Source organism: Acanthopagrus latus, chromosome 7 (genome assembly GCF_904848185.1).
Source record: "Acanthopagrus latus isolate v.2019 chromosome 7, fAcaLat1.1, whole genome shotgun sequence".
NCBI classification, from domain to species: Eukaryota; Metazoa; Chordata; class Actinopteri; order Spariformes; family Sparidae; genus Acanthopagrus; species Acanthopagrus latus.
Window position 1 is genome coordinate 13,298,968 of NC_051045.1, and position 13,866 is coordinate 13,312,833.

The 13,866-nt window shown below is 42.0% G+C and overlaps 1 protein-coding gene across 2 annotated transcripts in view; it reads left to right on the forward strand.

Moving 5' to 3' along the window:
- Window positions 1–13,866, forward strand: part of cacna2d3a (calcium channel, voltage-dependent, alpha 2/delta subunit 3a) — a 138,428-nt gene that overhangs the window by 78,425 nt on the left and 46,137 nt on the right. For both annotated transcript variants that reach the window (XM_037104963.1, XM_037104964.1), the window contains 5 exons: window positions 1,122–1,211; window positions 1,789–1,902; window positions 8,280–8,358; window positions 11,562–11,695; window positions 13,541–13,558. In XM_037104963.1, the coding sequence (XP_036960858.1) occupies window positions 1,122–1,211; window positions 1,789–1,902; window positions 8,280–8,358; window positions 11,562–11,695; window positions 13,541–13,558 (435 nt within the window). The remainder of the gene's footprint in view (window positions 1–1,121; window positions 1,212–1,788; window positions 1,903–8,279; window positions 8,359–11,561; window positions 11,696–13,540; window positions 13,559–13,866) is intronic.

Genomic DNA, 13,866 nt, shown 5'->3' on the forward strand with positions numbered 1-13,866 from the left:
CATGCAGCGTGTGAAGTTTGCTGCGCTCCAGGGTACAGCCTTTTCTTGGAACCGATTAACCTTTTTATCCACATCAAACGAAAGGTTGTGTCTTTTTGCCATATGGGGGTGTTGTTAGGGACGCTGGAGGATGTTTTGGCGCACATATTTTTTGTGCTTATGCCTGTGTGTGTGTGTGTGGGTGTGGTGTGCGTTTGCATTTGTTCCTAAGGCAAGCTCTGATATGGCCTCACGCTGCTTGGGCTCCCTGTTGTGTGTTGAGAGACTTTTCTTTTCCCATCAGTAAGGCACAGAAGACTAAGGGAGATGAGCATTGAGGGAGTTAATGGAAAGGGGCAGAAAACAAAGAGGCTGGGGAGATGATGATGTAGATGGTGAAGCAGGTTTAGGGTGTTCCCACACCATAAAAAGTGATAGACATGGCATGTAATGCCTCTGTTGCTAGTGCTTACATAGCAGTGTGTAAGAGGGATGCTCACCTACATAGGCGGAAACGGTTTTGACAGAGAGATGCAACAGGAAATGTTTAGAAATGCCAGCAACTGGATCTAAATAGCTATAAATAGATTAAACCGGATAATGGGATGTGGCCATCTCTGTGTGTGTGTGTGTGTGTGTGTGTGTGTGTGTGTCGCTGCTGCAAATAACAAGACATGCACATGAGACCTGTTGGGTTGCTGAGAGCATTAAAAATCATCATTAACTGCCATATAGATAATCTACCCTTCCTGGCGTGATCAGATCTACAGTATGAACAGATGCACATGCTTGGGTTTTCAAGCGAAACAGGTCATTTGAACTTACAGTCATTGTGTGACATTTCACTCCAAGATAATGTGGCAGTTTGCCTCAGGCTCAGCGCTGATTTGAAGAGCCCATTAGACCGTTAGAGCCAATTCTGTTCACACACAAATGATGGTAAATCAAGTTCAGCGAGATACAATGAGTAAATTAAATCATATCTTTACATTTTTATCTTTTATACTGTCACTATCTCCTGCCTTTGTCCCCCTTTTCCCCCCTGAGAATTACTAATGACCTCTTTTTCTGTCTCCCTCTGTGTTTTTGGCATCTCGTCACCTTGATTGTAATGTTTCCTTCCCACACTTTCTTTTTTCCAGCATTTCAGGGAGCACCTCGACAAACTGTTTGCTCAAGGCATCGGTATGTTAGACATAGCTCTGACTGAGGCCTTCAATCTTCTCAGTGACGTAAGTAATACACTCACGCAAGATCAAACATAGACGCGCGCACACGCACACGCAAGCACACACAGCTTCATGCACGAAATTAATTAGCGAGCTATAATTAATAGCTAAATCAACAAAATCATGCAGAAACCAAGTAAACACGGCACTTGATGAGTCAGGTTAGTGGTTCGACATTTGCTCATTATGAACGAGCGATTAATCAAACACACAGGCTCACAAACACACATACACACACTTACCTTCCCTTTGTAAGGCTCATATTTTAATAACATGTACCTAAGTGTGCACTAGAGTGACAAGTGTCTCCATTCTGCAAAATGACTCCTCTCTATAATCTTAGGCTGTAATGAACTCTCAAGATAGCTTACAGCTTGTGTGCATGTGTGTATTTATAGTAAAAGGCATTTTGATATTTCACCAGCCCTTAAAACATGGAACGGTAAGTCACGTAAGTCACATTCTCTTTTTGGAAGAAACTAGATGAACTGTTTCTCAGTGTTTATTTGAGTTTGAGGGAAGCTTCATTTTGTTTTTTGTTCACCTGCATTAACGTCCCTCTTTCTCTCCTCAACTCCAGTTCAACGAGACCGGGAGGGGTAGTGAGTGTAGCCAGGCCATTATGTTGGTGACAGATGGGGCAGTGGACACATATGACGCCATCTTCGCCAAGTACAACTGGCCAGATAGAAAGGTAGTGTATTAAACACACGGACACGCAGATCACCAGATGTGTCCTGTCCATTCAAGCAGGTGGGGCAAATGAAACACCTCATTTTTGACATCTTTATTCTCACAGCCCCTGTTTTCCTGTGGTTTTGTTTCATTCCAAAAGTTGCCTGATGAATAGTGGTTTGCTAACAGCAGGTGCTCACACATACAACACTCTGTTGTGCATCAGTGCTGGAGAAAATTACAGGTGAAGGTGTACTGGCGAAGTGGTCAGAAGAGCAATATCCCTTTTTTAAACACATGAATATAAATTGAATTAGTCATAACTGTCTTTGAGAAATATAATGGATCTGCCAAGCTTGATTTACTATTACACCTCTTTTGAAAACCTGGTGCTCCAATGGAGGATAAGCAGTGGAGAGCAGTGGACTAATGCCCTCATGTGGCTATGAATGACCTTTAAGGTGGTTATTGAGAAAGGGCAGTCCAAAAATATGAAATTAGGAAGTAGATCTATTTTGTCATCTTCGTCATTTAAAATGGATACTAGGGGATACATTATAGTCAATCCATCAATTAACAGAAAATGTGAGAGGGATTTTGTCATTTTGAGTTTGAACACTGATTAAAAATAATGTACAGTGCAATAGAAAGTTTGCAGAGGAAATCTGCACCTCGTGCTTCATCTGACCAAGAGGACTGGAAGAAAAAGGATCACTTGAAAAACAAAATGTGTCAGTGTTTCCCATGTGGATACTTTGTTTTTTTTTGTTGTTGTTGTTGTCACATTTCAGAGTAACTATTAGTATTTGGCTGAGTAGTTAGAGAAAGTTTTTGACAAGCAGAAGGTATTGAGCGAGCCCAGTATGGGGTCCTTTCAGGGTGCTTTAGAACAGAGTTAAGTATGGCCCTGTCTCTGAGGACTGAGCTGTCTCTCTGCTGTCCTGCAAGGTAATTGTGGTGCTCTTCTGACATGGCATGAAATGAAATGGGAGGAGAGAGGAGATGGGGAGGAAGAAAAAGGGTTATTCTTAGGTAATTTTCTTCTGTAAAAGAAAGCCTGCAGGGTCCTCACTCTTAAAAGGTCGAGGATAGAAGTGCCGTACTAAAGGCAATAGTGGATTCATATACCGTAAACACATGCAGTATTAGGGCATGACAGCGTGACTGTAGGGCCATACAGTACCCACTTCAATCTTTTTATACACATTATTGGCCTATCATAATCTTGGATATGCTTGGGCATAAATTTCTCTCTGCATGTGACTGCCTTTATGTGATTGTAAATGCTGTACTCGTATTGTCGTGTTTTCGTGTCTGTCTGGTGGTCGCTGTTTGCATCCCACCCCCTTTCTCACTCCTGCCTCAAGGCTGAACAGCAGTGAGCGGAGAGGGGACAAGGCTGCTAGATAGTTCCATTTAGAAGAAGCCCCGCTGATAATAGAAGTCTTCGGTCTCTGTCACTCTTTCCAGTATCTCTCTCTCTCTCTCTCTCTCTCTCTCTCTCTCTCTCCACTGCTGCTGGTTTTTAATGGCTTCCTTCCAGATTCACCACTGTGTAGCATCACACTGAGAATATAGGCATGCTTTTGGAAAAGCTGAATGCAAATAACTCACTGACTATCTGCATACAGATGGCATTTATTACAAACAGCTCTGGATAAAAGATCATAAAGAAAGCTTTGCCAAAATACAGAAAACTTCAAATACATCACATACATTTTTATTTTATTTTCAACCATTACTTTCAGAGTAATACAGAACACAGATAACTGCCTTTGGTAGATATAGAACATTCCTATGTGTTTAATTTAGTAGCATGACCTCAAAAGGAATTATGTATTATTGTATGTATTATTATGTAAATTGTTAATCACAATAATTGAGTTAAAACAAGAGATTAAAGTATCACACATCATCACACCCGCTCCCAGACTCCACAGTAACTGTTCATATTGGTTCCACTCCTGTGTTTTTGTTTAGGTGCACCAGCACATAGTTTAGGTGCAAACAGTAATCAATTTTCAATCAGTCATTTGACAGATATTTGGGCACATGCATGACCAAATGAGCCTTGCTTGCATCTAAACACATAGTCTCAGCTAGTCTTGTTTGAATAGTACTTTTCTGAGCATGTTTGCTTATTGTCTTCTTCATAATTCAGTACTGTCCTCCTTCATCTTTATTTTTTTTATATATATATATAGTTGTGAGTTTGACTGCTCCAATCGTAGCTGCTCAGTTGTCATAGGATTTGTGTTCTGTTGTCATTTTCATTACAATGGATTTGTTCTTTTTGTTTCCACTGCAGTTAAAAGGCTTTATTTCCAGGTCACTCACTTCGTCTCACATTTTATTTCAGGTTGTTGTTTTGTTATGCAGAACAATACAGAGCAATTAAGCACAGTACGACAAACTGCTACAAACAACCAGAGAATAATTAATCAAAGAGCACCTGGCGCTTGGTCACATGTGCGCGACCAAATACTGTTTTAATATAATTGCTTGTACTATGCATCTACCTTTGCCTAAAGTGCAAGTTCAGAGCCAAATACAGTCAAACCCAGCAAGAGTTATTTGCTAAAACAAAATGGGGAATAATTAATCGTGGTGAATTGGGAATTTCAGCACCTTTTTAAAGTGCCAAATATTACAATAGGGAAAGAGAACAGAAAAACATATGACATTGATTAGAAAAGCAGTGGTTGTCGCCCTTGACTCAGAGAGGTCGACCACTTTCTGTCTGTAGTGGTGCCAAAAATGATTTTTGCCACCTGAACCCCAGAGTTCCTCTGGGCCTGTTTGCATCGCACTCCAGCCAGGGATGATAGTGGCTGTTCTAAACAGTGCTTGTGGCTCCACCAGGTCCAACATGGTGTGTTTCAGAAGCATCCCTGAAGTGGTCTTGTCTCTGCTCCGTAGATCATGTGCGCGTGGTCTATTTATGACTGAAGAAGGAAATCAGACAGGGACGACAGAGAGCATCTGGTTAATTTTCAAATTAAAACACCCCTTGCAGACTCAGGATCCAGTTTTACTTTAATACATCATTATTAATTGCATAGCCTACCTTCCCATGGAAGATTCCCAAAAAAACAAACAAAAAACGATTATGACGCAGGAACAGCGCTCCACTTCTGAGGCGCTCCTGGTGGTGTCACAGAGATGAGCCCAGTGGAATCAAGGCTTGAGAGTGTAGCCTGCTTGGCTCTCCACAGACACCTGAGCTTCTGACAGATTGTCTGTGTTTGGCACATGCAGCACGCTCGGGGACAAAAATCTGGGTTGTGCCATCAATGTATTATGAGACCTGGATATGGTGTTGCAAGATGGCACAGATTCATGCCAATTTAAGTTGATCAATGGGCACACTGAAAAAAAGTTCTTTAGCCATTACACATTAGTATCTTTATGCCTGTGAAAAAATGTCATAAACATAGTCTAAATAGAGGGATTTCTTTGTGATTTTTGAGCCAGAGCATTCATGTGATTTGCAGTTGTGACAGTGGCCATAATGCCAAAATCCCTGCACAGAGCAGAACTGATTGTAGTAGCTTGAGGTTCGTAGCGTCAATTGTCGGCCATGTTGCAGAGGAAAGGGGAAGCTAAACAAAAACAGATGCTGCATGTTGTCTGTCCTTATCAGCATGGGCTGACCTTGAAGGTGAAAGTATGAAAAATCATTGACTACATGTACTTCTCTCAGCTGGATATGCTGGGCTACACACAACATTTCCCATACCTGATTATGCACCTTCCTTTGTGCACTGCCCATATCTTATCTGTTGCCACCATTTGGCAGTGCATCATGAGACCCCAGTGCCCGTCCTTTGCCATCATTGTTTCTGTTGTCCCAGTAGTTAAGGGCTAACCATCATTGCCTGGCGGACTCCAAACGAGAGGCACAGTCGTGCACGTGTCAGCCAGAAAAACAGCCTAGACTGGTGATACCATGAACCTGAGGAGACAGAGTGACGGTCTCCATGTGGCCTTGTGTCCCAACCTGCCATGTGAGAGGTGCCCCCTGAGCTGTATCTATGAGAGACAGTGCAACCTGGGAATCCACCGCTATGATCAGAAACCATGTCCTCTGAAAAGACTCCAGCCCGCTAAGAGCTCGTCCTCTCGCAAAAAAACACATCCACCTCCACCCGCTTTCCTAAAACCAATCTCAAAAACACCAGATAGATGTTCAGATAAAAGAATATTAGAGTAAAAAGTTATAAAAGTAATTATCAGCTATTCCTGAATCCTGAGTTGGGCCTGTATTTATTTGAAAGTGGTGGTTCACCTGCTTTGAGTAATAGCAGACTCTGAGATAAGGAATTTCATTAAAAGAGAGAAGATAGATTAATAAGATGTGTTGGTGAGGGAGAAAAAAAAAAGTAAACTGCTAGCTTCAGCGAGTGCGTCACAGGGTTATCAGGGTCTACTGATTTTCTAATGTTTAAGAGCTTGAGTGCCTTGTGTACCACCACGGTAGACACAATTAAAATGAATTCAAGCTGACCTAGATTTTAAACCAGCTGGGGTTTTATAACCAACAGTAGACCTGTCTGGCCCTAGTTTATGCTACATTTTGCGAGGCCATTAACATCAGAACAGTTAGCCCTCTTTTATTTTGTAACAGTGGGAATTGTCCCTTATATTTCCCGGACGTTTAAACATGTGTAGCCTCACAGAATCGCTTTAAACATTTGTATGACTGTTTACACTGGAGAGTAACTTCAATTATTATTGAGCTGAGTGCTGAATACATAATGTAGGAGCGGGAACAAACAAACATTTCTGCATATGTGTATACAAAAAAGGTGTTTTAAACAACTGTACAGTGTGTGTGCATCAGCCTGACACTTGTACATGTGTTTTGTTTTGTACTTCTCTCGCCTGTGCATCTGTGTGAGCGTGGATACATACAGATATACTTGCATGTCTGCGCACCTGTATTCTTAGGTGCACATGTATTTTTACTCCTGCCTATGTAAAATTTGTGCAGTCAAGTAGGTTGAAGGTTGCATGCTGTGGCTCGTACCCATACCAGTTTTTTTTTTTTTTTATCTCCACTGAAATTAACTCAACTGTAAACCTCTTCCATATTTAATAACCAGTCCGCTGTAGTTTAACCTCCATCTTGGTAACGAGTGAAGGATAAAGCATAAATAGAAAACCCCGCTGTGACACCTCTCACCCGCAGCCCTACACGGGGCACTTTTTGTCATATTGACTGTGTTGTGTTTTCCTATCATTTTGGCAGTGTTATTCAAATGGCTGAGGTTTGTATGAATAGAGGATGATTACGGTCTAGAAGATAATGAGGGCGGCTTAAAAATGACAGTCTGACAACTGCACTTATTCACAGTGAAACTCATTACAGCTGACAATAGAGCAGAAATATCCATACTAGAAAATGAGAGCCTAGAATTAACTGTCTGTAGTTTATATCTCTGTCAGCAGAAACTGTTACAATCGCTGTGATTTATAAGGCGTTCATCTATCACACACTGCAGTAACAATGAAATAAATATAATTTGATACCGAAGTATTCATCAAAAAAAGAAATGGCATTCACATATAAATTATATTTTTGCAATTTACAGACCCTTCCATTGAAAGCCAATCTTCTGAAATCAGATAAAGACACACGTGTGTGTGTGCCTATGTACCCACATACACACGTGTCTGTATACATACACACAAACACAAATACGAACAGACACATGCTGTCAGGGTGAAGGGAGGCAGTGAAAAATGCAGGCATGGGAGCTATGGCAGCTGTGCCCCCAGAGGCTTGCATCTGGTCCAATCCAGCAACCTGCTCTTCTTACACACACACACACACACACACACACACACACACACACACACACACACACACACACACACACACACACACACACACACACACACACACACACACCTGCCAACTACACCTGCTGCTAGAGCCAACTGAGCACTGGCGGGCAAAAATGGGTTTGGCAGCAGTGAGTTCAGAAGATTTTGTGGATTGAGCACATGAAGCTTGTGTTTGGCATTTTCAAACTCCCAATATTTACTTCACAGATTTGTGCTCATTCTAATTGCAGATACTTGACACTGTCTACATCGACATCTTATTTTGAAACCTCTATCTGTTAATCCTTAATTGTCTCGTTTCTTGAGTTGATAATATTGATCTGAGTTATTTCAACTTTAAATCAGATCTAAAAGACAAATTTCAGGCTTTCATGAGTCCATAATTGACTTTATTAAACAAGTAGAAAAGGTCTGCTAATCACTGGCAGATAAAGAATGAGTCTTCTGCCTGCCTTTGGCAGTGTTATCTTCTGTTTGGTGGTGTGGTGGGCCCTATCAAAATGCGATTAAAATGACTGACGGAAGCTATCTGCTCTCTCTCTGCAGGTCCGCATATTCCCTTACCTGATTGGTCGAGAGTCAGCCTTCGCAGATAATCTGAAATGGATGGCATGTGCTAACAAAGGTGGGATCTTACAACCCCCCCTTCTAATCTCTTTTTGCAGAAGAAAGTTGCTGCACACTGCTGTCAGCTGGGCGAAAAACGAATACATTATGGAGCTCAGGATTTGTTTGGGGGTGTTTGTGGATGTGGATGTGCGTGTGCATGCAGTTACATAGACATGTGTTTGTCAGTGCTCATCAGTATTAGCACGTGTTTTTGACAGCAGGCATCTGGTGCCAGTTGTACAGACCCGATATGTCACATTACATCTTCCTCTAAGCCTAAAGTCCAAACTATCTTGACGATACACCACTCTCCAGCTGCCTTGTGTGTGGTCATGGTTGTCTCAGTGCGTAGAGCACTTTTCCTTCAGGTTCTATATTTAGCCTGGAGGTGGGTGACAGAGACAGTCTGGCTCCATTTCCTCAGGCAGCCGTAGATAAGACAGGCGAGCCACAGGTCACAGAAGGGGTGTGCATGTGTTTTTAGCTGTGTGTGTATGTGTGTATAGATAAGAGAACAAGGGCATCCACAGTTACTTCGAAGCGATATCTGAAAACTCCAGTCGGTTTGAGGGTGTTAGTGCTGATGATGAGACCTTCGTGTGTGTGTGCTTGTGTTGCGCTACTTAAGTGCGCGTGTGTTTGTATGCCACATGACGATTCAGGCTTGCAACGGCGACATCCTCTCCAGCCTGCAGGAGCTGTGCAGAACAATGTTCTGGAGAAAATTTGGTTGTGTTTCTTTGCTGCTTTTTAAGTAGTTTCACACGTGAAAAAAAAGCACCATGTGTGCAATGTCAGCAGAGGCTGTTATGTCAAAATCTCCCCTTATTGCCTTTGAGCGGTTCATAGATAATTGTGAAGTGTCACAACACATGGAGTAATGATAAAAGTAATTGAAATAATTGTAGGTCTATGGGATTTAATTATTGTTAACTCTTATGGCTGTACCAGCTACAGGCCACAGTGCAGTACCTGCAGTGTTGCTCATTCAATTTGTGGCTCACTTAGGTCCACTCCGGTCCTTTTGTTGCTTTATCAACCTTGCAGTGAGCTCGCTTTGGTTTGGGGAAAAAAAACTACACTGGAATATTCTGGTGACCTGTAGGTACCAAACCTCTTGTCTTCTGGGTCTGCCCCTCTAGATCTAATATTTGGTCTAAAGTGTCTTGAAAGTATTCTGGAACTTTTAAATTTCTTAAGAGCCCAGCTTTTCTTTTTATTCAGTGATGACTTTGCCTTAAGTGATATCACCAGGTTAACCCTTAGAAAGAGATCAGAGGATATTTGCAGGTTCAGCTGCCACATGAGACGATCATACACAAATGGTTCACCCCTCAGCCTCCATTAATGAAAAAAAAAACAAACAAAACAGTTCAATCATTCTACGGATATCACTCTCAGAAAGGCCGTTAGCTGTGATTTATATGGATCAGGAATCCACCGTAGAGGCTTGGGATATCCTCATTGGTTTTCTTCGAACCCACACTTGTGGGTTTTCACACAAATGATGTGTCACTCAAATAGAATCTAAGGAGGCCTACACACACATTATCTATTTTTTTCCTGTGTATGTGTGATTGATTTTCCTTTTTCTTTATTTTTATTGAATAGCATTATGTACAGTAAATAGTGTGCAAGAATCATAGTCTATGGTACCTTGTGTACAATGCTTTTTATTGGACAAACACTTTGATTAAATGTTGATCACAAAAAAAATCTGTGTGAAGTTCTCTTTAATGTCTATGGATCTTTGGAATCTGACGTTCAGCAATTACTTATGGGTTTTTCGCCTCCACCTCGTCCATTATTTTTGTGTAGCGTGACACCTTGTTGTGTATTTTTGCTTACATATCACCCAAACCAAGGTCCTTTTTACATAAATAAATGCCCCCATCCTGACCAGACCATGTTGAGGCTCTCCTGCCCTGTGTGTACAACACTTGCAACATGTCACTGAAAGGAGGGAGAATTCATTTTTTCCCCCCACGCGGCTCATCTCGCTGGCCCCGGTGGCTCAGCCCGAAGGACGCCCTCAGCCTTCCGGAGGGAGCAGTCATTCTTCACTCACTGCTGTGATGAACGATGCCGTTAGACTGAGGCAGCTCGCTTTGTGTGTGACGTGAGTCTGTACGTGTGTGTTGTCATTGTACTGTCTGCTGGAATAATAGCTGGACCTGAATGACTCTGAGGATGAAAAGGAGGAATCTGTCAAGGTTCACTTCCAGGTCAAGTGCATTCTTGTTGCCATAGCGATCGAGGTAATCGTGTGATTTTTAATGTCTCCAGCGTTGGTTTGAGATTTTTTTTTTTTTTTGTAGTTGCAGATTTAAGATTAGATCATCAAGGATTTATCCTTACTGTAGTTATTTGAGAGGATACTCGGCATCCCCTCATAGATATGTGTCTAGACGCTAACTCTTCTCCCTGTGGAGTAAAGGTCGCTGCCGGGAACAATGACCCCAAAAATCTGTTTCCTCCAGCTATGATTTTCTCCTTGACTGCCTCACGGTGATGAAGGCACTTTGCTGTTTTTACGGATGGCTGGAAATGTGGTGGTACCCCTCTTCTCCCCTTATCTCTGTGTCACTTCTTGTCCTCTCTCTCCCTCTGTCTTCCACTTGTCGCGATTCCCTCTCCTCCTCCTTTTTTTCCCTCTTTCTGTCCACCCCCTGCTGAGATAACAGTATATTCCCTCCTGCACATGCACATTAGCATCATAATGGTGGCATTACTATCGTAGGAAATGGCATTGCGTTTGGTTTAACTGAGATGTTATTTTGTTTTGTTTTTTTCTTGCATTTACATACCACTTACCCATTCACAAACCCATTCTGGTTTGCTCTCATTTGTATATCACTGCAGGGAGTTCTTCAGCTATTCCTCACACATGTGTCGATGTTTCCATCTGCCTCATCATGCAAATATCTGGTGCCAACCATACTGTATTGTACTGTATTCCAGATGTAATTTCTGCTTTGGTACCAGGGCAAATAAAATGGGAGCGATGGCTTGGAAAAGCTCATATAGCCAAGCCTATACTGGATTTGACACTTGCTGCAATGTGCAACTGTTTCTGAGACACACGTGACTGTATTTCTGATCTCTGTTTCTGGGCAGCACATTGAGTGATGAGACTGAACCTTTTCACTCTCCATTGTTTCCAGCATTATAGTTAAGTGATTCATCATTTTTTTCTTTCTCTCTCTCTCTGTCCAAAAGGCTACTTTACTCAGATTTCCACATTGGCAGATGTGCAGGAGAATGTGATGGAGTATCTACACGTGCTGAGTCGCCCCAAGGTGATCGACCAGGAGCACGACACGGTGTGGACGGAGGCCTACATTGATAGCACTGTGAGTTGCCTATGACGTCTCTCACATAGCACTGGACCCCAGTTCCCACAGTACTCGCTTAACACACACAAGTCAGCTGGGTTTTCTGGTTGTATGGGTCCAGAATAATCTGTGATCAATTCAAAGATTTCAGCTTAACTCAATTTAGGGACAGTCCACCGTAAAAGCAAAAATGCAATTTCTTTCTCTTACCTGTGGTGCTATTTATCCAACTTGATTGTTTCAGAGATATCGATCGTGGAGATGTCTGCCCTCAAAAAATGTTAGAAAAATTCAATAGAAACTTCTCTTTCCAGAAATCATGGCCCGAGATAAACCACAGACCTTGTCCGGAGCAATTTCATGTAGGAACGGTTTTCTTCCTGTGGAACCACGCCCTCTGTCTGTATCACTTGCAGAAGGAAGTGTACATGTACTCATGGATGAGGGGCTCCTGCTTATGACAGCATGAGATATGAACATTAATGGCCTCCCTTTGGGCTGAGCTGTAACTCTTAGTTTGGTTAGCTCAGTTAGTTAGCCTGTCATCCATGAGCAGATGCAGGCCTGGTGGTCGGTGAGTTTACTTAGATAGAATATAAATAGCTCTGTTATAAAACTGTCTGTGGATTATGATTTCCATAAAGAGACATTGCTTGTGAATTTTTTAAAATGTATTTTTTTTGGCCCTTCATGCAAAACACAAGCCGGGTACCATCTCGTTCCAATAATTAATTAGAATTAAGAGGCGGATATGGCCAATGTCCCAAACCTCTGCAAATTACATCAAAACAATCTCCCAAATTAGACAATCAAGATGGATAAACTGCACTAGAGATAAGAGGAAAAATATGCACTTTGATATTTGGGTGAACTGTCCTTTTAATCCCTGATAATTCATAATTGTAAACCAATAATACACTTTGATTATTAAAGTACATTTACATTTCCAGGACCTCTAATTGATTAAATAATGTAAATGAGAATGATCGCAAAGAAATGTGTTTTGCCTTTGTATGTCACTGGATGTGTGAAAGTGTGTGTGAGCAGCAGATGGAACCATTAAGTCAATGAGCCTCCTGTGTGTGTTTGGGAGTTGTGTAGCGTGAGTAGAACATACTGGGGCACAGTGATGAGTTAGTCTCTGATCTCTCAACCTCATAGCCTGGCCAGACACGTATTATGAAATGGCAGCGAACAGGGGCTCAGCACACTCAGATAATCACATGCATAGCTAAATCCCCCTGTACATGCTTTATAGTTCTCTCTAGTGCAGACAGTATCACAGCTAAAACACCAGAATAGGATCCTCTGCTGTCCCTAATACAAACACAATATACTATGGTATTCATACATGCTTCTCTGTTGTTAAAATTAATGTGTTTGGCTGTAAAGAGTAAACAGCAGCCATTTTACCTCCATTGTTTCTGAATGCAGAACAAGAGAGAGAGCTTAAAAAATGTAAGAAGACAAAGGCAATACATGCAGGAAATGGACTCTTTCTCTCTGAGATCTTTGTCATATCCCTCATTTTACCTTTTCATTTTGTTTTCCTCTGCTTATTTTGTTCTCTTTGCCCTCATTGTCCCCATCCATTTATCACAGTTAAAGTACATCCACCCAAGACTGACTCAACAGTAACAGCTTAAGTGTTGTTTCCTCTGCTGTGACCCTCCCAGCCATAAAGCTCTCCTCTCTTGACACAGTCGCTGTTTTAAAGTCAAAGTCAATGTCAGTGGATTTTTATGCGCCTACTGGTGCTGGCACTCCGTTCAGTGGAAACTGCTCCGAAAGGCTTTCTCACACATATCCGCAAACGTATTGACCCTTTCTCTCCTCCCCTCCTCCTTAATCTGTTCTCCTCAGCTCCCCCAAGCTCAAAAGGTAAAAAAATAAATAAATAAATAAAATTCTGGTGTGAGGTCATCACTGTATTGTGCTGTGTTGAGTGCATTTCATGTGCATGTGAGTTTTGGTCTCTGGTCTCCGCGAGACGACGACATAGTCCGGGTGAACTAACCACCATACTGACCCATGGCATTTTCTTTTGTGTCAGTGTCGTGTGTCGCTCCTCAACCACCCGATTTCAGCCATGCATCGTGGTTGTCATAGGTTCAGTTGATCGCTCTCTTCTGCACGCCCTGTCAAGCACACGTCTTTGCACACGCTCACACTCATTGATCATTGGTGAT